At 41.2% G+C, this 24,304-nt stretch overlaps 1 protein-coding gene across 1 annotated transcript in view; it reads right to left on the bottom strand.

The window, feature by feature from the left end:
* The window catches only part of col24a1 (collagen type XXIV alpha 1 chain), an 84,694-nt gene that overhangs the window by 58,115 nt on the left and 2,275 nt on the right, over positions 1-24,304 (bottom strand). Inside the window, exons 2-5 of the mRNA XM_076727297.1 lie at positions 16,321-16,391; positions 10,465-11,846; positions 7,220-7,273; positions 3,103-3,156 (exon numbers count right to left, since the gene is read on the bottom strand). Coding sequence (XP_076583412.1) covers positions 3,103-3,156; positions 7,220-7,273; positions 10,465-11,846; positions 16,321-16,391 — 1,561 coding nt within the window. The remainder of the gene's footprint in view (positions 1-3,102; positions 3,157-7,219; positions 7,274-10,464; positions 11,847-16,320; positions 16,392-24,304) is intronic.

Here is a 24,304-nt window from a genome sequence, read left to right as displayed (position 1 = left end):
CAGGTATTGTTGAATGGTTAGCTATTCCATTGGGGCAGGAGAAACAGCCAATGAAATACATCAATACACCCTTCTGTACATTTCAAAAATTGAACCAGAAAAAAAGGGTTTGGATAGTAAGAAAATACATCAAAACAGTCTCAATCAATACACAGCAATAGCTTCTCTGATTGTTCAAAATGTGGTGTGTACATGTGATGAGGTGTAGCATAGACTTCTGAACACACAATGTATCTTCTAAGATTTTCAGCTGGCTCTGGTGTAAGGTGCTAAGCCATTGTTTGGATACGCAGATTCTCCTTAATAGCTGTCTGTACCCACTCCAAACAGGTACTTGGATTTTTAGCATCACATTTCCAGTTTTGACTGACACCCAGTGAGGCATGGAAAAGCTTGCGGGTGGGAGAGCACAAACTCGAGCAAGGCATAAAACCAGGGTTTCTTCCTTTTGAAAAAAAAAAAAAAAAAAAGTTAGCAGTGCATGAAGCAGACTGAAAGGCGCTTTTAAGTTCTGCAAGCACATCGTCATAACATTTCAAACTGTGCTTAAAGCACATGTCAACTGAGCTCAGCATCAAGGACTATATCCCTCTGTATAAGCCCTCGTAACCAAACACATTTCAACTGGACATATTTTCCCAAACTGAGACAAAGAGTCTCTCAATCCCTGTTCCGCCTCCACAGAGGGGTCGGGGGTGTGAGAATGACTCACCAATAGGTCACTATGGTATTAGATACACTGATTTTGGTTTTGCATGTGCACACAGCTGCCCCATATTTCATAATAACCAATTGGAGGTCCTTACCCAAACATGCACAGTGTCCCAGCAAGGTCAGAGGTGACACAGAACAAATCCATCTATCTCCCTGTGCTGCTTGACGACCGAGGAGAAAAACAGAACATTCCTCTCTTTATGTGTGCGGGGTGAGGGAGGCGAAGACATTACAACTCATGAAAGTGCTTTCATTTGTTTCATCTTAGTTAGAAGTCTATGTATGTACTATCTAAAATGTCAAGTAAGGAGCTATCACTTACAAGCAGAAAGTTTCACATCCTAAGACCAAGGAGGGGAGGCTGGACCATACACTTAGCTTTTGTTTCCGCTCCTATAGCATGACTGTTCCCACAGTCTGCATGGTGTATGCAGCCTCTCTGTGGTCGCCAGTCGGGACCGCAGTCACCACAACCATCTGCACAGAGCTGCCCACATCCTTGCTCACTTGTACCAACATATTCTTTACATCTGGTCCCATGCTGGAAAAAGCTTACCAGGGCTTTTTTTTTCTGTCTTTCTTTTTACCTAATATTTGAAGTCAGTGTCATGGCTAATGAGCCAGGACAATTATGCTCAGTGGTGAAAAGCAGGAGAACAATGATCTAGGCTAAGGGTTATGTCATTTAGGCCAATCACTTCCCTTGTCTCCTCCAGTCTTTCCAGCTACACTGTGACAACACACTGGTTCATTATTATCATGCTTGCCTACATCTGGCTGTGTCTGATTAAATCACACTTGCACACACTCTGAGCAGCAGAGATTGGCTCCTCAGGGAACAACACATCAGACTCTGCTATAATTGATGCCACTTGTTAAAAACTAAGGACAGCAGATTACACTTTTGTCAGTGTATAAGATTTAACAGACAATTCACTGACCTGCCGAGATGCAGTAGTCTCCTAACAAGGTCTACACACATCTTTGGGTAATGTTGGGCCTAACATAAATAGTACACACTACTTTTAAAAATTAGTCTTAATGTCAATATTAAACTTAAAATGATATACTGATTACAACAAACGCAGGTCATTTTGTCATCCTACAAAACCACAGTACTCAGCACACAACTCATTTCGTCCCAACCACCTCCTGAAGTAGACACCTGCAACAGGAGCGAGCAGCACGTCCCAACGTGTCAGCTAGCATTAGCTAACTGTTTTCACTGTGTCCTTGATGGTTTTTCATGGAGAATATAAATTAGAAAACAATGCACAGAAGATTTCTAACAATCCCCAAGTTGTCAGGTTTTAGAGCTCCTTTTCTTTGTGGAATTAACAGGCTGTTAGAGATTTGGAGAATCTTTGTGAAATTGCTGCTGTCATTTTGTTCGTCTGGCAAAAAGAAGTGTTAAGTAAGTTTTGATTGACTGAGCAACTGTTGTGGACTATGACCATACACAGTCTGGTGTTTTGCCCAGCAGAGACAGGAGATGATTGATGAACTTTGATCAGAAAGGAGTCAAAGACATGGTTTGGGTAATGACACCGTCATGTCTTGCTCTCGGGTCGGCCTGTCACTGGTGATTGGCAGGCCAGTCTGTACAATGACAGCAAACTTCCTCAGGCAGTACAGAGAGCTCAGGCTTGCCACATCCTTCTTTCAAATCTCACTTTTACTGTACAGTAATTAGACTCCCAATTCAATTAGAAACAATGGTGCAATCACATTTATCCCCACTTATGTGACAGGAAGTAATGGAGATATGAAAGTACATGACTTTGAAGTCTTTAACTTTGGGTGCAGCCTGCCACAGTATACAATCAATCATGTGTTTAAAGCTCAAATTGTTCACATTTTCTTGCATTTCATAACAAAATCCTTTGCGGCAGCAGTTCAACTGAAATTCGATTATGTAGAATACATACAGCATGAAGCACAAACGGAAAACAATACAAAACCATTGAAATTGTGTTGCAAACATATGCTCATATGATAGTTTGTATCCTTGATTTAACTAGAATATAATGTAATGTGTTTACTAAGGAGTATTTGTTGAGAGCTCACTCAAACAAGAAAGCTCTTCCACCAAATCTGACTCTATATCCGATTGCTATAAATTGAACTCTTTGATGAACCCCAGAGTGAACTCACCATTATGCCTAAAGAAAGGTTGTAATTGGCCTTGTCTGCAGCATCAGTGCAACACACTGTTCAATGTTTTTCATTCATAGTCCTAATCAAGATTATCTCAGTTACGAATAAGATTAACAAAAACATAGCTGAGGGAACTCCTCTGGCCGTCCACACAGACAGATACTAACCAGAGCCCTGTCTAGCACTCTCAGGGAGCTGTTGATGTCTCTACAATGGGAGAAGGTCACTAACCTTGGGTCCAGGTAGGCCGGGCTGTCCTGGGTTTCCATGTGGGCCAGTGGGACCCTGGAACAGATGCAGAGAACACAACATTAAATTACTGTGTATTGTTGACAACAACAGTTCGTTATTTAAAATGAGTCATAAGACAGCTAAATTTCCAGCAGCAATCTGAATGAAAGAAAGATAAAATTAAGGTGTTCTCGTGAAAGAAAATAGTTACTCCAGAATCTTTGAATACCACAGTTCTCTTTCAAAGCTCGGTCATTATCTCACCATGAGAAGCACCTTCTGGAAAGACCAATCAAGTCAATCAATCAGTCTGTAATGTTAAACAGAACTGGCCCACAAACATAATATGGACCACCAAGCCCCTGTTCTCAATAGGTGCAACGCATGTTCCCAGTAAGTTCGTTTTCTTCAACTCTGGTTGCCATTTATCTCCTTGTGAGTATCTATTGGACAATCTTTAAATAGTTGAATCTAGCCTAATTCACCAGGACTGCGCTTATGTTGGATTTTGTTTTGGCTTTTGGACTTCCCTTAGTGTTTTCTTTCTTTCAGTGCCTGCCAGCCAGCCACGTCTAATGTCCTGCTCTGCCTCTACCCCCAGTTGTGTTTTCCTGTTCAGCTCAGTTCGCCGTTGGTTAAAGAGACTTGTTAAATAAATTTTTGTCTTTTTTTGTACCCTCACACCTATCCCACATGTCTACCGGTCTGCATCATTGAGTCCAGTGTTTTTGCAAAGCCAAAGCTTACTGGTTGCTGTCCATGTTCCCACTAGGGTAATGGTTCTGTCACCATCTCCGCTGTCATGTTCTACCACAATATGCATTTTGCAATACTGTCATTACTGTGATAAATGTTTTTGCAAAAACAATGTGCTTTACTATGTGGCTGCAATAACATGCAGGCAGAGGGCTAGGCAGGTACTGGAGTTTTATCAACTAACTACTATTTCCTTTACTCTAACGCCAGTAACACAAAGATGTGGAGGGCAACATTATGAGCAACACATCCCAATTTCTCTGCTGTTGGCTGCAAAGAGAACACAAAAGTCTCCATCTACTCCCATCACCCCATATTGGCCCAGCAAGCTACAAATGGCAGGACCAGTGCAGCTCTTTTGCAGCCAGCCCTCACTGCTAGGGTTGTGCGGGGACTTCATGTCACAGGTCAGGCTCAGTCACACACATCCTGAGTGACTGGCTTTTAAAACTTGGCATGTGAGTGATATCTCTGGTGCTGTAAGCTGGACATGCCCGCACACATTTATTCGGTTTTACTGCCTTGACGTCAAGGCACCTTCATTGGTGCACTCAGCCCTTAGTGTGGGTTCATCGCAGTTGTGTATTTGTCCATGGGGGGGCTACATGTTGTGGATCTTCCTGGGTCAAGGTACTGTGGGCTTCAGAAAAGGCAATTCAGGAGGGGGCCACATCTCCCACAGTGAAATACCAAGGTTCAAAAGAGAACATTTGGTTACCATGAGGTATCTCACCGCACCGCCTGGCTTGCATATATTTGGGCATGAGGAAGAAATACTTGAGAATACGGTGTTTGGGGGCACAGGTTGTTATAAAGGGAGCTGGGCCAACATCTGTCATTCAGATGATTGGCCTATCCTGTGACAGACATAGTGATCATGGAGCTTCTGTGATTGAGCATGACAGAGGGGGCCTCCCATAGTGAGATACCTCCCTCAGTTATCAGATGACCGGGGTTGTCCTGGTAACAAAATGTTACATCAGAATTGCACATACCATACATGCTTACGATAAACACAGATATTTTTATTGTATCACCTTTGTTCTCAATGCACCACTGAAATTTCATTCCTTGAACATCGCACATGTGCAATGAATGTACAATCATACATGCAGATGTGTACCTACAGCTAGATGTGCACCTTCCGATGCGCGCACACACACACACACACACACACACACACACACACACACACACACACACCAAGAATAAACTACATTCCTATACATCTGTAACCCTGCTGCTTGCAGGCAAGACATTCTCTGCACTACAACCAAGAGCCAAGAGGAAGGATCTCCCTCTCTCTCTCTCATTTTTAACATCAGTAGTCTATGCCTGGATTCCACAAGAGCATGTTGACCGTAGAAAATCCAAAAATACAAAGTCAACTCTTAAAGTCAACATTTGGTTCAAAGTTTTAGCAAATGTTGGATCAAATGTGACAAAAGAGACTTCAATTTTAACTTACAAAATGTTTTACTTAGACCCACCTCTAATTCAAAATTAACCAATCACTTTGGGCATTACTGTACCTGATATGTATTTGGCCAGGAAATGCACAACAATAAAAAAAGTTGCTTGTTTGCAAAAAGACTAAACAGAAATATAAAACTTGACTGCAGCCTTTTCCTTCCTAAAACACATGTTTGCAGTATCAATCACCTCCTCAATACTTAAACTATCACCTTCAGGGAATGCTTTGAATAAAACAAACTCTAAAGTAAATTGGTCTGTTTCCACAATAAATACCCACAACAAATGGTGTGCCCGGATTCATAAGTCCTGTGTAAGTCTGATAACGTTAACAATTAGAGGCACCAAAATAAGTGCTGCTTTGTCCTAAGTCTGCAGAGACTCAACCTCTGTACCGCATACTGCCCTTAGCTTCCCACCACATAATGATTCCAAGCCTCCCTGTATCGCTACTTCATGACTCAGCCTATGGGGTTAATGTCTTATTGTCTACTAGTCTGTCTTCCAGTCTATCTGCCTTCTAGTCTGCCTGTCACGTTCTCTATTAAAATACAGGATAACATAAGGCCACATTCAGACCAACTTCAACCCTGCGTGAAAAAAGCACCGCCCTCTCATTCATTTGAATGGGGCCAGTCCATTGACACAGGAAAAAATGCTCAACCTGTCTCAACTTTTACCTCAACTTCCTGGATCATCTTTCACTGTCTCATTGGTCCCTTAAACAACACGCCACCACCAACAAAGCTCCCTGCGCTGTTTCAAAGCTTTAACAGCTGGTCTAAATCTTCGCAATAAGAGAAAATAAAGCAAATGAGAAAATGTTACTTTGAACTCATGTATACACCTGACTATGAACTCACAAACCAACCACAGACATGTACAGGTGCATATACAATGCATGTAGAGAGAAACAACCCCACCCATGTACATAAACATTTACTAACCACATTTCCCCGTGTAAATAAGCAGAGATTTGTCACAAGTAATTATTTGGACATTTAAGAATTGTCTGATGTGGTTCGAAAACAGGTGTTCAAAACTGTCTTCACGTAATCAGGCACTGATGTGCTACAGATATTTACATTCCCTGACTTAAATTAGCTATGATGATGTTGCTCTGCAGGGTGGAACTTCTACAAAGACCAAGTGTGGACTATTTATACACCTTCCCTCTAACACATACCACATCAATTTAGCAAATGTGTTATGATCTGTTTAAAGATGCCTCCAGGGCCTGTGGCATTATCGCAGCATTGCATCATGACAGCCGTGGCAGTTGCATAAAGTGTAGTCTCAAGATCAGAGTGGGAACTCAGCCTGTGCCGCCGCCACGGACGCTGCTGCTGCAGCTAGTTGCATCTGGAACAGTTTGGTCACTCAACCTTGATGCTCCAAAGTGCAGACAAGTAAACAATGCTGCCTGCCCCCTCAAAGTGAATCTAATTGTCATGAGCCTTTCCAAAGCAAGACTTGTTCCTGAATTTAATCAAGATAGCCACAAACATGTCTGTCAACACCTCTTAACAGTTGCAGCTGGAGTGTGATGGTAAATGCAGGCAAAACACAGTGCTATTGATTAGCAAGTCCACTTCCCTAAAGACCAAAACAACCTGACCTTAACATCTTCATAGCGACTCAGTGATCAAACCACAATACTTTCTTGGCTATGATGGCTCCTTATAGAGGCCAGCAGCTTTTTTTTTCTTTTCTGTTTTCCTTTTATGACCTCCCATAAGGTGTTTATGTTCATATTATCTAGGATCAGTCTAGCAACTAAAAATCTCAGTACAGCCCTCACTATATAAAGGAGTTTTCTAGTATACTGCACAAAGAGAAAAAAAGACATATGAGGTAGTGTACCATCACCTTTGCTCAAGTTACTCACCCGTGAACCTCTTTTTCCTGGAGGACCAGGTAAACCAGGGGGACCAGGAGGACCCTAAATCAGAGAGACAGGGGGACAGGGAGAGAAAGATGGGAATGTTGGAGAGAGAGAGAGAGAGAGAGAGAGGGTGAAAGAGATGAAGAAAAGAGAGATGGGGTATATAAATGGCAAGCAATAACATGCAGTTCACTGTCCAGGCCTCAGCAATGATGAGTATGTGCTATATTTACGTAAGACCTATGAAGTTCAGAGAAAAGAGCCAAGTTTTCCTACTAAAAGTTCTAATAGGAAAGCTCTGAGCAGAGGGGTCGAGTTACATTTTCAAGATAAGAATGAACCACCAGCCTTTGGTCATGCTATGGGATTTACATAATCCTTTATTATGGAAAAGCATAGCATGAAACATATGGAACAACTGCATGTCATGTTCTGGTGCAAAACCTCATTGAGCCAAATGTTTCTTTTAGTATTTGGTTAGAAACAAATCTATAATTTTATCATGTACATCAGGCCTGTAAACCTTTTCTCAGTAAATGTCTTACTAGATGGCTTTTAATTGGCTGATTATCAAAGTCTTACCAAAGAGGAAAAAAAAGTTAAATTTAAAAAACTGAGAGCTCAAACTTGATTCTTGGTACCTCTTCTGATGTCTAAATTGTATGAGACAGACATACATTATCTCCATATCTTTGGAACCGAATGAGGTTGAGGGCCCACTTGCTCTGCTGGGTGCACTTGTGACATTGCGTTTTCTTATTGTTGAAGGATGTGAGACAAAATTTCTCATTTTCAGTAGCTGGTTCCAGACTTTAAAGAGCATAGGATATCGCCTTTCACTGCAATATATTAACACTTGCCTCTGGGGATAAAGAAAGTTTTTGTATTGGCCATTCCATCCATAACTCATGCTGCTGAGTAATTGCTGCCAGCATATTTTGTCTACGGCTCCTTAAAAATGCACTGGCGTGTCAGTTCTGCTCTGCAGTGAAAACAGATATCTTCCTTACTGATTGGCTTGGTCTAATATCTATGACAAGAAAATGCCTTTCAAAGAGGCTATCTGATATAAATATTCAAACGGCACAAAAACAAAACAAACAGAATGGATTACTTAAGTTTCTCAAAGAAAGGTCAGCTGAGTTCAGTGAAGTAAGTTATTATTGCTAAAGGGGATTTTGAATAAACTTAAAGGATGAGGAAACAGAAGAGCAAATCATTTGTTGTTTGTTGTTTTGGTGTACTTACTATTCTAAATAGTTGCTATGGCAAGAGATTATTATGGGGTGTTCTGGAGCATCCTTATCCCCATCAGAGCAGTAGGTGGGCACAGAGGGAGATACGAATAAAGAAACAGCTGTTTGTTCTTCTAACTCCCACACACAGACACATGGAAACTGTGAGTACACCACTGCCATCGCCACAACAACAGGGCCTAAATGAAACCGAGGCATTCATGCAATAAAAGGATAATTTTCGGCTGTGCTGCCAAGAGAAGGGTCAAATCTTTCCCAATGGAGACGATTCAAGAAGTCAGTTAAAGGGTAGAATGAATCATCTTTTGAACTTGCTGCATTGTGTGACAATAACTTTGAATCACAATACCCACTGCATTGTTGCCCAATGTGGTCAATTGGTAAGACATTACCAAGAAGAGAAATGCATTAAGGAGGTGATGACTGATTGAAGTCCACACTTCCACCCTCCTTTTGAAGTGTTCAGATTTACTCTGAGGCACGGTCATAATCACATATAGTCAACCCTGATCCAATCAGGTTCCATCTGACAATTCACAAAAGTCCCTGTTGGTACATCTGTACACACATTGGGCTCAAGTGAAAAAAATGCAGTTTCATCTGGCATAAAAGGTTTAGTTAGGCTTTTTCACTCTGACTGACAACCTATCATATTAGCACTTCTACTCTGAAAGTAATTGTAATGTCAGTGGGTACTTTGTTTCATCCAGACCTATTTTATTTATTAATATAATGGTATCCAATACTAGATCATCCCATTGTCGCTGATACCTGATCCAGTTGTCGGAGTCAGTATTGACATGTGAGCAACATCCATATTGGTATCATTGTTTCTCTAGTGTGTCCAAGAGAACAAAAAAAAATTCTAAAATGCAGGTTTTGTTTATTTCAATGACAGATTAAAAATAAATAAATAACTTGCTGTAAGTTATGTAGCACAAGAGCAAAGTAAATATTAAGTAAATGTGCCTAAACACAAATTACTGATCATGGAGCATCTACTGAGGCCAGAGGTAGCCTGTACACATGCCTCTGTATTGTCTGGTTATGTGGGTGCAAAATGTGAAATACTTCCAATGAAGAAGTAAACCAGCTTGTTTTCATGCTTTAACGAAGAGGCAGCTGAAGGTCAGTGAGTGAGCCACTGACCTTCAGCTGACCCAACATTCAAAACAGGCCTGAATCAAAGTGGTCAGAGCAGCCAAGACATACAGTTTTAAGATAACAGCTTATTCATCCATTTTTTTGCCAAATTGTGTGCTACTGAAAAATGGCCTGCGGTTTAGACTCATTCAGGCTCGTAATACAACAGTACAGTGTGCTCAGGGTCTCAGACGTTAAGAGTGAAGATAAGTTACAACAGCTCAGAGCTGGCAAAGCTGTGTCCCACCGACAAACCTGCAGGCACTTTGCAACTGAGGGAGTACTATGGAAACTTGTGGATGAGTCGAGACATCTTACATCATTACATACTCTCCTAGGTTTGAGGAGTTGAGACAGAAGAACCTGACACATCTCAGTAATGGAAACATAAACAATACCTGAAAATCTGAGCTATAAAAGCCAATTCAGAGACAACCTGATTACATCATAAGGTTGGTTGGACAGCTAATTTTTCTTGCCGCTCTATACCTCCAACCGTCAGGTGACTTATCCTCTCTAACCTAAGAGCAAAAGCAGCTGGCAGTGTTTCAGCTAGGGAACGCATGTTGTTTTAACAACTTGTAGATACATGAAAAAAGAACAGTGCTTGGACATGTCATCACTTCTTAATCATGACACCGCCCTCCCCAAATATCTTTACATATATCCTGGGTGTATGTAAGAAAGCCACATTTTACATAACATTCAAATAGTAGCCATAAATTAGCTTTGATTGCCTTGTATTTTCCTCATGATCATGTACAGCAATGCACTGACGTGTGTCAGCTCTTTGAACACCTCCATAAACACTGATAACTCTGCTTGTCATTCAGAAATTCAGCCACTTACCAGAGGACCTGGCTCTCCTTTGGGGCCACGGAAACCATATTCATAGTCATATAAGAAGTCTGGCTCTTCATATCCATAATCATATCCTCCCATGTCTATATCATCATAGCTGCCATCCAGATCATGCTGTTCTGAGGTGTCCACTTGATTCTCCCGGTACAAAGTGGTGCCATTGGCTCTCAGATGAGTCTCCACAAGCTGATAAGTCTCTTGGGCCACAAAGTCCCTGGAGCTGGTGATGGAGTTGTTCCTGAGTCCTTCCTTCACTCGACTTTGCCTGGCTGCAGAAATCAAACCGGTGGTGGCATCTGGACTCTGCAGGTTCCCAGAGCTGCTCTCTTCCTCTGTACTGTTTTCAGAGTGATCAGTGTCCCCCTCGGGGCTACTCCCTTTTCCCAACACATTTTTCGTAGTGGTGACAGTTGTGCTATGAGCGAGATCCAGAACTGCTTGTCCACCCAGAGTGGTTAAGGTAGGGCTGTCAGGCTGAAGCAAGGATGTGGTGGAATGAGCGAGGGAATCCAATGTGGAAATGTGGCTCTCATCCCCCCTGTGAGGTTGTACTGATGGGCTCAGAGTTGAGTACTGTGTGACCAAACTACCAGGGGACAGATTGAAAGCTGCTGTGGTTTTTATTAGGGTATGACGGGTCGCGGTTGCTCCAACAAAGGACTTTACTATGGAGTCAGACGGAGGGTTATTTGCCTCAATATCCAAACCAGCGTGTGGTAAAGGCAATCGGTAAGTGTCGGCCAGCCGGCACTGTGTTTTAAGGTAATTGCAGTAGTGAGCGGCAGCTTGGGCTGAGGGATAGATATCGAGTTGGCAGACTCGACCACTGAATGGTGCCGCTTTGGAGTTCATCCTCCCCAGAGTGAAGAGACCCCCGGAATCCCCCAGTGTCTGAGATCTCCCCAGAGTCTGTTCCCGCTGCTGCACTGCCCCACAATCTGCATAGAAGGACACTGAGCGTGCACGAACGCCAATAGCAAAAGGGTGCTGGCGCCCATCCTGCCAGTTGTAGGTGAAGTAGATGGGGGCTTTTTCAGCGGTGTACACCACCACTCTGCGTGGCAGCAGCTGAATGCCAAAACGCAGCCTGTCCCTGCCATCTTTGACACTAAAAAGAAAAGCATTGTTTGCTCGCCAGGAGCTTAGGCTAATCACAACAGAAAACTCTTCGCCAATCTCTGGTGGGAAGAGACTGCCCGCTGGAGCCTCATAGAGGGAGTTTGAGTCGAGTAGTACCCCATATCCGGAAACAGGAAGGTTCAAAGGTGAGGGAACAGTGGTGTAAGTAGTCGAAGGTGAGCGTGTCCTCTCGTAGGGATTGTCTGCATTGCTTTGAGCTGTAAGCCCCAATCGAAAGAGGATATCCACTCCTGAAGGACAGAGGAGACAATGGTATGTTTAACATGCTGGGACTGAATCACAAAGCAGGTAGGCTTTCACTAATTAGTTTCTAAAAACTTTTTTAAGGTATTCATTTTGTGAAACCTGACAATTTCTTACCAGATAAATTGACCAATACAACTTTAAATATATGAAACCATATTGGAATAAAAGAAAAAAAAATAAGTGAGGCAGTCTTTATGGACTTGATGTTGACTTGAGCTTTCTCCTTTTTTAAGAAACACAATAATACAATAAGTTTGGATTGTAATGGCAGATGGCAATGTACCCACTGATTTCATTAGAAGACTGGAGATTGTATTTATTTATTTATTTGGACAGGTCCAGCAGTCAAAGCAAGCATATATCATTCAACTGTGAAGTGCCAAGTTCAAGTCCTACCTAAACACAGCAAACAATAAGAAAATACAGGGCAAGATCCCTATGAAGAAATATGCATGTGATGATTGAGAGGAATTAGTTTTGCATGATTCTATACATAGTTTTGTTTTGTTTGTTTTTTTAGGAAAATCCTGAATAGTATACCTTTAACTATGTGTCAGATTACAATGATCATTGAGAAACATCAAACCATCACAAACAAAAAAAATACTTGCTCATTCTTCCTCCCTGGCTGCTAATTTTAATTCAAGAAAAATATGGCTTTGCTACAAATGCAAATAAATGTGGAACATTACATAACCTGTCCTCAAGTGACATGACTGAGAAAGAACAAAGTCACTGGTCAGACATTATACCCGTACAACTGTCTCCCATGATGCTCATGACCACTCCTGATTTTTCTTTTGGATTAAGTACCAGAAAGGCAGCTGTGTCCCAGATGACTGGAGGGGACTAGTGAGGGATGGGGCCAAACTAGGATACAGGAAACCAGTCCACACAGCCTTTTTGAATCAATCTGTCAACAGAGATTCATGAGAGCAGCTTTCCTCCAAATGCTCCTGTCATTCTTTTCCCTTGCCCACAGGTAATTCTTCAAAGAATTTATGTTAACTATTCTGACAGTGAGGCACAGCCAGGCAAAAGCACTTAAACATTATTTAGAGGGTATTGTGTGCAGTTTGGGCTTTAAGTAAAGCGCAACAGACAGATCACTAACCTTTAGGGCAAAGTGTCACATGTGTCACAGATGTCAGGACTGAACAGCCAGTAATGATAAAAATGATATTATTATTATTATCTGTGTGTTTCTGTGTTGAACTGGCCATGAAAACAAATTTCCCTCTGGGACAATGAAGTCTAAAGTCTAGTAGTCTTATTAATATGACAAATGGGAACAAGAATACCTGACACAAATTGTGATTGTAAATGTCTACGGCATTGCAGACGGGTCAGCCATTTCAGAAGCTGTCCTGACCTGTATGTCTCTGTGTGCGTGCACTTGTGAGAAAAAGAGAAGGAAATACAACCTCAATGAGTGTGTGCATCTGTGAGTGTGCTAGCAGACCGAGGCAGCAGCGATATACAAGCCTAAGAATTGGGAAGCTTCTTAAGCCTGTGTGTTTGTGTGCATGTGTGTGAGTGCATCTAACTATGTTGATGGGCAGATCTCAGGGGCAGTTTGAGGTATTTTCATTGCTAATCCAGAGACACTACCTTCCTTTGAAGGAACTCCTCCTCTGTTTTTCAGGAGCCAGCTCTCAAAGAGAGGTTATTTGATGCTGTATTACTGAAGGGGAACTGAATGCACAAACCTATCCCGTGATCTGCATCTACAGACCAAAGCTTTGAACTGCACCCTTGTCTTCTATTATTTATATTACCTGTTAAAGGGGATTTGAAAGGCTGCTTTCTTACTAAGAGCATTGTGGGATCACAACGGTAAAGAAATCAGATGGCCAAAAAAAAAAAAAACTCATCAAAGCTACAACATGTCTATTTCAGACGAGCTGCACATGTACAACCTTTTGGCAGTTTGATCAAATCAAACTGCCAATAACTTAAAACTTCTGTCAACAGCAGCAAGATGGAGACTTTCTTGAAGACTTAAGCATACATGCTTTCTTTTTTCAGCAGTAAGTATTGGTAAATAAATCCTGTTATTACTTCTGAAAAGTTCACATTCTGGAAATACCAGAGCAACACTATAGTTGGTATGCAGACCTCAGAATGTGTGGCCTCAGTCTACAGGTGTGGATTTCTAGATCTGCGAAAAACAAGCTGTGACATTCATTTTAAAGAGTTTTAACATAATTTTATAGAGTGTGGCTACTGCAGAACTCGTCATAGAGCAGGAGTAGTCTACTAGTATTGTTGCTGCTATAGACGCGTCTGTTCAGAAAAGAGAAGAATTCTTTCTCTGCTACAGTGCTTTGGAGGGAGGTCGAGAGAGAAGGCAACAGAGCCAAAGAGGGAAAGTGTGAGAAACAGAAATAAGACATAGACTACATACATAGACATGGATGCGGTTTTGCAGGATTTTCAGTCCTGTAGCCCAGGTAGGGAATCTATCTGCAGGTGATCTAAGCACGCTGAGATGTTCTTCACATTCTTAGCCCAAGGAAATGTCAGCCCAGATTCCAATTAACCTGTCTCATATGTGAAGACAAGCTGCTCTAGCACTCTGTGTGCATTCCTCCTCCTCTCATTATGATGAATTGATCTTGGTCTTCCTTAAGGGCTATTGTTTCCTCTCTGCAAGGGGCAGTGGAAAATGCACATGTGAGGATGCATCCTGAGGTCAATCTTAACTTAAGTGTACATGTACACTATGTGTTAACCTATTTCTGGCAGTGGTCCAGTGAATGTCCCAAAGGCTATAAAGAAACTGATGTCAAAATCAGACCACATGAATTTTTTGTCTTTAATGATGGTCCCCGTGTCAGATAACAATCACAGCACCCTAAACACTTGTGTGTCTTGGCCAGGTGACTGGCAAGACTCCATATATGATTCCAACCAATCACAGCATGTCTTATTTCACGATCACACACAAGTTCAGATGTCATCAGGTGAGTGAAGCGCTAGACCATTACATGCAAATGCAAGAAAAATGTAAACTTTGGCCCATTTATTCCTCGTCACGAGAGATGTCAAACTTGGCGTGTCGAAAAATAAAAATTCTGACATGCCAGTCTTGTCATGTGGATGTCTTGGGGTCGTTTAGCATGTCACACTACATGGGTATAGGCGCCCCATTGTTGTTCACGATCAGCCATGATGCGGGTAATTGGTCGGCCACAACAAAATCGTCTTAAAATTGGGCCAGATTCATGTAGTCTGATCCAGGCAGAAGCTGTACTGATTCTACAGAACCCTGATGAAAAAATCTACTCTGCTATCTAGTCAACTCCTAACATCTACACTTCTCACCATCAACTCCTTTCATCCTTACTTTGAAAAACAAAAAATGAACAAAAAACAAAACAGATGGATATCACCTTATCCAGCATCTGGCTATCTGAAGCAGAGTTGCCAATACCTGCTACCCATTTACCTGAGATTTCCTCTTCCTCTTTGATTGGTGTACTTTCCCAGAGGGCTCTTCTTAGCATGTACGTCAGACTATGTTTGCATGTGAAATGTTTAGAGCCTTCACTGATGGACCAGAGAGATGAGAGCAATGAGAGGAAAAGAGACGGGTAAATGAGGAGGAAGCTAAGGTTGCGAGGCTATTTAGGCTGCTTCTACATGCATGCTGTGGCCCAGAGAGCAAGAGCAGACATGTTGAGGGAGAAGGTTAAAAATGAGAGGAAGAGCAATGAAAGAAGACCTCCTGTTTGCAGCCACTGTCCATATATATAGTTGCTCCAGGATGAAATATAAAACAACAAAAATTCAGTTGAATTGTTGTCACATTACATGTTTTTACTTTAAATATTTCCCTGCAAAAATGGTTTTTTTTCCCCCAAAAAGGTAGTGTATTTCACTGCAGAGAGATGCACTAATCCTGCTTCTGCTGCTTCTGGAACTTTAACTCACATTATCCACAGAGTATAAATCTGATAACAGAGTTCTATTTTCCAGATATCTTGAATCTGTACAACTCCAAACATGGAACTCACTTGAATGATGATGATTTTTATGTCAGGTAACATGAAGCCGGCTATGGTTGAAGTGCTACAAACGGAGTCAGTAGTGCGATTGAATCATTATAGCTAACGGCTGAAACTCTAATATCATGATCCTAAAATTGACAAAGACACTGTATTTAACGTGGACAATGAAGTCTAGTTGATATACTATCCACTTTATTATGTAACTACATGAACAACAGCGAATATATATCATCACTTGTCTATCATTCATCCATTCATGTGGGGAGACAAAAATCAGTCACTATTTGCAACCCTGTCCATGTATATATGGTTGAATGATCGAATGTCAGAGGAACAAGTTCACAAAGATGAGAAAAGAACAAGGGAAAGGCCTTCATACAAAAAGTGTGTCAGTAATTATGTAAATGCTAACATTTAGGTATGCCTTAAGAGTTCTGTTGTTTACCTTGAGCTAGGTAGTCTTCTTCTCCAGAGAGTACTGCTGAGCATACTGACAGGAGCAGGATAAAGTTCCACCTGGAGGGAGAAATTAACAACAGATTAGATCATTTTAACAGCAACCTAATGAACCATACAAATGTAGGCAATGTAGACAATCCAATTACTGATTGTATCAAGCTAACTAAGATTAATTCTTTGTTCAGTATGTCCACTTCCTATTTTTGAGCAGTATGTTGCCAGTCCAACACAGGGCAAATACAGACATAAACAAACACTTCAACATTTGTGACTAATTTAGAGTGTCTAAGTCGCGTCGAAGTGAGTGTTGCAGCCTGGGATGAAAACCAGAACTCCGGGATGACACCAAAGCAAATACAAGGGAGAAAGGAGCATGATGACTATACAAATAGAGGAGCAGGGCTGGAAATTAATGTCTAATGCTTCTTTCCAGGAGGCAAGACTGCTAACCACTTTACAAATCCTTCCCATGCAGTTACAATCCTGGTAAATGATAAGTTGTTATTTATCATAAAGATGCATGTGAGGTTTCAGTGTGTATGAAACACTTTCAAAGGAAAGTTTATATCCTGACTAGATACTGAGTGTAGTCACAGGACACAAATGAACCAACACTCAACAAACACTCAGTCAGCTCAACAGAAAAAAACTGCTCATTTTGTCTCAATCAAAATTGTGGTAAGTCTGAGAAAAACACCACAGACGATAACCTGGCTCTCTTTCCATTCAGGCATTGACCATTATGAGTCAAGCCTTACCCTGCTGACATAAGGAGAAAGAGTCTGTCTGAAATCAGAGATCAGCCTAGAGTGACAGTGACTGATGCTGAGATCGATCGACTGATGGTATACCACTCTTGCTGTGTTGATTCTGAGTGGTGCATCACTGTCGCTTTCGTATGGCACTGCTGTTTTACTGTCTTGTGGCACTTGAAAAGTGGCTAAGGACATGCCACTCATATTCTAGTTTATATCACTTCACTGCAGCTTTCGGTAAGTCAACTTTTTTACTTGCATACACCCCACTGTTGTTCCACCAGCAGATCTGCCAGTGGTATATGGCAGTGGAGGTGTGTCAAACTGTTTTCTTGCCCCATAAGCCAATGAAACAACAGCAACATCCCTATAATGAAAGTTGCATACCACTAAGAATCAACATATGACAACAGAAAAAGAGGGACAAGTCACTGGTATGCCACTGCACAGTAGTTATCTGCCAGTGAAATTGAAGTGATACACTGATTATAAGTCACATACAACATCAGCATATTATAATCAGCAGTAGATAATTAAGTAAAGACAGTGAACGGAGGTTGGAAATATTTCCTGCAACAGTACAAGTAGGCATTGTGTGTGGAAAGTATAGAAATGGCCGGTCAAGATATGAACTAAGGATATGAGCAGGAGCTATAAGGAGGAATTAACTTTTCTCACAGTGGTCATTTTGACTTGTAGTGTCCTGTCAACACACAGGTGTAATTAATAGCATTATATTATGACTATGTTCAATTTAGGCACTTCAGTAAACCATGCCATTGAACCAGTCAGTATAATACAAGGACCCTGGCACTAAAACAGCTTTATCTATAACCTTGCTACACTTCTGTTTGTACATCACATCAATCCTTAAAAATGAAACGGATACGGCCATTAAATCTGTTACCTGTGACCACCTATAACACAGATTTGTATCTCCTCTCAGTGTATGACAAGAGAATGAAATGGCATTAAGAGAAGACCTGACCGTGGCAGCCATAACTTTAGGTCATTAAACGTGAAAGGTCCGTACAACAATATAAGCTAACGGTAAGTCTCGCGACGAACTGTAAATTAACAGGACCAACATTAGATGACCTTTCTTCACTAAAATAAACCTAAAGTTAGTGTCAATGCTGTATATATGTGAAGTTGTCAAAATGTTAGCCATGGCAGCATCTGCAGACAAATTTACAGACACATTACATCAGACACTGAGACAGCTCACTTTGCCAGAAATGTCTAACTTCATGTTAGCTAGCTTACTAGCGTTAGCTTAGAAACTAAAATGGTCAATGAGAAACATTATGGCAAAGCCTCGCCCTCTCGCGGCACATTTCAAATATATTCCTAGGCATTACCACCTGTAATAGGTCACTCAGCGTATTGAAGATAAAACAGTTTAGTATACAGTATTTCTTTTCATTATTACTGTCATTCATATGTCAGAAGTTGTCCCAATAAGCCTTTGGCGACCAATACCTCCAAACCCCGCAGTATTTCCTCAACACCTGTTATGTCACTTTGGCAGCTCATGGTGTATCACTGATCTCTACAATGACCACTTTGGAAATGAATTAGCTGTGCTTCAGATTAATTTAACTCATGTTTACTGTTAAATTAGTTTCACCAGCACCTAAAGGAAACCCGTTAACTACTGTGAGTTGGCTGGAAGTCTGTTTGATGTGTCCTGCTTGATGCGATTTTAATATATACCTGCCAGCCAATAACAGTATGTCGTCATCCTTGGCCTCACCGAAAATATTCATACGTTATATATACATATACACACACACACACACACACACACACACACACACACACACATATATATATATATATATATATAAAACCACTTCACAGCTGTACAGATTAACTAATGAATTCTGGTGTGTACATTGTACCCTGTGCAATGTGAAAGGGATATATAACAAGGAGTTTTTTAGTATTTTCTTTTCATTTTGTAGACTTAACAATTACCCGATTGATCAGGAAAATAGACTACATTAAATGATGATGACAATAATCGTTACTTACTGGCCTAGTCAATATCGGGTTGAAATTAGTAGTTGGAACATGTAAAAAAGAAACCTATGAGTCCCTTAAAAGGCAACCTGACTCCGAAGGCATTAAACTTTTACATTTTTATTTCTGAAAATATAGTCATGCAGGGAGCCTTTCTTGTGCCATGTTTTATTGTTTCCAGACATTGATGGGTTTGTCTCAAAAGCATAGTTAGTAAATAACAATTTAAAGCTGTTCATGGAAGCATGCCTCAACAAAGTTATGACCACAAAGAGGGAGAAGCTCCAGCTAAGATTTGGAGAGAGAAGTGTCACGCCTGCCTTTTGAGATTCATTTTTCCAACTTGTAAAGAGCACTTTGTTTCGTGGATCTTCACTTCCCAAGCCAGGCTTGTTTGGTAAACAGGAGAAAATGATCTGCTTTATATTCTGAAAAGCCACAAATACCATGTGCATGATGACAGTGATCAAACTCAATATTCTGTCGTCATATAGCAATGCACAAGCTTCATACACTCTTGTGAAAATCTCATCATACACAAGATCTTGTTTGTGAAATTTACACTTACAATTGAAATAAACACATAATTGAACTTATATTCCACAGTACCAATTCAGACAGTACCAAACACACAATGAGATATTTGGACCAATGTTACTCATACTGCATACAGTGACCGGAGATAGATTCATTTGACCTTCACTGACCCCACCTCTAGATGGCACTGCCCACCATGTAGCTAGAGGGCAGCACTTACTATCTACAATCAGTATAAGGCCACAGAAATGCAAAGGAACCAAGAGGAGTGTGCATTTACACATTGCACTGACATTTGTTTTTCCTTGTTCAGATGAAATTTCACATACAGGTTATGGTCTAGTTATTCATTGTGTTTTCTTCCTGTCCTCTTCTTGTTTTCTGTTAAGAATACAGCACCACTCCTGTTAATACACACAATTACTCAAAATTGTACACAGATTTAATGGATATTTGGTAAACTCAATTTAGCTGTAAAAAATAAAATATTGGAGATAGTCGTGTCTACTAAAAAGCACGTGGAGTGTAAAGTTGTTTTGTTTGCTTGCTTGTTTTTTGGCTCAAGAAAGCACACACTGAGAATCCAGGGATTACACAGACCACTATGCACAACTACACCCACATGTTTTCAGTCTTTATTCCCAGTTTCACCGTGAAATCTTTCAAATGTGTCTCTAAAACAACAGCAAGGATGGCAGAACATGTGTCATCCCTGATATACAGCTTCACTATCCTACCAATGAAATGCTCTTCAGGTTTTTAACAGTGGTCCAAGCGTTACAGCAGTTAAGTCATGTCATCTCGTTTCTCCTACAACTACAACCCCGGACATGGGCAGAACATTCATCATGTAGAGCTTCAAAGCACAGGTCTGTGTGTTCACTGAGAATCAATCACATCGACAACCATGCACATAGTAACAGCTGCTGACACAACTTCAAGTGGCTTCTGGCAACTAGTGCGATGATTTTCAGCACAGTGTGGTGCCTGCACAAAAGACACAGGGAGACAGTCATCCTGCTATTCTCATATGCAGTTACGTAAGACTACCAAAAAGAGTGCTATCAATCATAGTCTGCTGTCACACCTTAAACCTTCAGGGATTGTTGTGTGAGTGTGATGGCTACCAGCAGCATGGTAGCTGTCTTACAAACATCTCTCCTTCATGGCCTTCATTGACCTGGCAAAGAGGCTACTGGTGTTTATGTGGATCTGTTTGACGGAAAGCCACAGACAGGCACCCATGTTTGTTTTCCCGGAGCAATGTGGCCCTGCAGAGTTCAGCAAAAGAAAGAGAAAGAGAAAAAGTAATTGACAGGGGAGCCAACGAGAGAGGGCTGAAGAGAAAAAGACTCTAAGCAGAAACACGATGAGTTGTGCCTGTCACCTGTTCCCCATCGGGAAAGTGGTGCGACATTCCACAGCCGGGAACACAAACTTATCCCCAAAGCCGGAAAAAGCAACAGAGGAAAACAAAGGGGAATATATGATTACAATCATTCATCTGCTGAGAGAGGATAAAACTGACGTTCATGAGGCCAACGAGTAGCTGCTCCTGCTTAAAAGTTGGCAGGGTTTAAAAGTAGACCAAAAAACAAAACAAAAAAAAAAAACTAAATGTAACACTTAACATTCCCTTTTGGAGTGTCAAGTGGGGCCATCTGATGCTGATTCAGACAGCCCTTTTCTGCCAGTCTGTCACACAGTCTCCCTGGTCAGAGCTATTTAAGGCATCCCTGAGGCTCAGGTCATCCTTTCAGTACATCTACAGTGACGTAAATGTGGTGGGAATTTTCTATTATCTTAATCCTGCCATTTGTCATGCTTTTGTTTCAGCATCAGTCGGTTCAACTGTACAATACTTATTTCCTTTGACATTACCTTTGTGAAAGCTTTTGTAAGAGTTGGATTCATATCCAGAGCTACCAGTTTGACTGTTCCTTTATTAAATCCTGAGGTAAATCCCTGTCTAAGTGACAGCACACTATGACATGCTTTCCAGTCCTTGCAGTTAATGGAAAAGACTGCTGAAAGCAAGACAAAGCTCCCCAAACACTACTCTGTTGACTAAGGGAAATACCACCATGTGGGAAGTGGGTGTCACGTCAAGACTATAAATAATCACAACTTAAAACTCCCCTATGCAATGAATCATTCCAGAAGTAACAGATCTTGCCTTTCTCCCCTCAAAATTAGCTTGGATCCCTAACAATGGCTCATTCAACTGTGCAAAAGGCTGAGAGAGGCAAATGGGGCTCTCAATTTGGCTTGGTAAATAGGAGCAAGCTCATTTAAGTTCTGTTTACAATCCTCATGAAAGGGAAACAATTTTCTTACGTTCATCATTGGTGTCTGTCAGGGGGCAACTCTGAGCAGAGTCATTCACAGTATACTGTTTACGTGTCTAAGGCCACTTATCAAATCCATTAGTAGCTACAAAGCATGCAAAACTCTTAATTCACCAAAACAAGTCTGAAATGTTTAACTTCTTGAAGTGCTGTTGATCTGTGTGGGGTAAAAATCATGTACAAAGCCAACAGCAGCTCCTTTGCCTTTAGCGGAAAGGTTCTTTAATTTGTAAGGACATGTTGGACCATCTAAACAAACCCCTTGACTGCCCCATCTGATTCCATCCCTTCCGTTGACTTTGAAGAGATTGTTTCTTTCAGAATATCACAACAGTAGATTTAGTATTCTTTAGAAGGACTCCACACAAGAGCCATTACTCAGAAAATTGAGGTTTATAGAGCTTGACCTTGGAGCATTTGCCTAACCTCCACTGTTATTTGTCCCCTTGGGAAAAATGTGGCTCAGTTGAGCCCGAGTTTTAAATGGAGTGAAGTTCAAAACAGAGGGAAAGCAATAACTCCAGCACATGAATTGACACAGTGCTCTAAGGAACTGTGCTTAGGCTCATAAGGGATGTCAATTTGCCAAGACGTCAGACTGGGAGAGAAATAAATCACAGAAATGAAAAATTACATCCGTCATATATGCAGTATCCCATTATGTTAAGAACCAGCATCACACAAAAACACACACACACACACACACACACACACACACACACACATTGTTCACATACTGAGAGGAAGCTGATATTTCACGCAATGGAAATATCTGAGTTTCTTGCTCATCAGGTGTTCTGTTCCTGCACGCTTTTTGTTCCTCAGCCTAAACCAGCACATTACTGGACACGAACAACCAACAGATCCACGGCCAATGTCTGTTCCTGCTGGCCGTGTTTCAACTTTAGCACCTGTATCCTGATCATAATTACTTCATTATGGAAGCACTAAGTGGGCTTGTCTTCTTCTCACGTCCAAATGGCCATCAGCCAAAAATTAGCAGGTCAACAAGTTTCCAAGTTTCAGTCGCCTACTTGATGTTCCTTTATGTCCAAGGCTTGAGGCCAGATCTGATTCATTTCCAAACTACCCCCAAGCAACAGATGAAGACAAATCTAAATCTAAATCTAAATCTAAAGCTAATTTTCTTCTTTTTGAGATCATTTTTTTTATTTCATTGTCATTTGTTTAATAACATGTAACAATGAGGGAAAAAAGTGCATCTCAAAATGAGTAACAATAATGTACACAATCAGTATGCAACAGGTAACAAGAGGGAAGCAAAAAAACAAACAAAAACAGCCCACAAGAACATGAGCTGTGAATATCTCTAAGTACATGGTGATGAGATACATTAGGACCCACACTCGAAAGGAGAGTGAATGGGGCGGCTTCCAGCACGTAGCAATCAATTTGTTGCTGCAGTAAGCCCAGTTAATAGCACTCTCTTTGTGATCAGTGTCAAGTCCAGCTTGGACAGAGCATTTAAACAGAATACAACGGAAGAATGAGGCATGCTAATCTCAAACATATCGGGGAGGTTAGAGGCGCCCATTTCCCAGAATCTGGCCACTGGAGAACATTTCCAAAACATATGAAAATAAATACCAGCAGCCTTTATAGAACACAGAGCACAAACAGGGTCAACAATCACTTTGATTAAATCAAAAAACCTCATTTTCTAAGACCAGTCTGTCATGTCCAGATGCTTCTTCTCTAACAAAGAGCTGAGCGTGGTGCATGTTTGTGCTCACTCAGAAAGGTGACTGGAGTCAAGAGGTCACTGCAGACCAGAGTAAAGATTGACTTAGTCCACAAGACAGCGAGCAGACAAAGGGCTGTGAGTAAACTTCCACTGGCCTTTATTGGTTTGCCCTTTTCCTGCTGCGGGGGACATGCAGATGTTAGGAGGGTTAAATACGCTCACTCACACAGACAGGCCAGAATCTCTACAGCCACTGGTGTGGAGAAGGTGAGTATACTCCCACAAAGAGGTGGGCAGCTGTGATCCCACCATGCATTATTTTTCAAGGCTAAGCAGGCCGACAGGTGGGAATACTCTGACGTTACCTACATTATTGAAACCATCAAAATATTGTCTCATTTTTTGCCAGTTTCACAGCTATGATCATTACTTTACACAAACAATGACAAAAAGAATAAAGTGATTTTTCTACCAAGGCAGTACTTTGCCTATCAACAGGCTTCCCTGTGGGGATTTTTCTGCTGGGAGAGAAAACAGTTTCTGATGAAAACATTCACAATGAAGTCTGTAAGTCATCCTGAGTAACCTGGACGCTGTTCT

This window comes from Chaetodon auriga, chromosome 3 (assembly GCF_051107435.1).
Source record: "Chaetodon auriga isolate fChaAug3 chromosome 3, fChaAug3.hap1, whole genome shotgun sequence".
Taxonomy (NCBI): domain Eukaryota; kingdom Metazoa; phylum Chordata; class Actinopteri; order Chaetodontiformes; family Chaetodontidae; genus Chaetodon; species Chaetodon auriga.
Note: the sequence above shows the minus strand (reverse complement) of the source record. Positions and strands in the feature narration are given on the sequence as shown.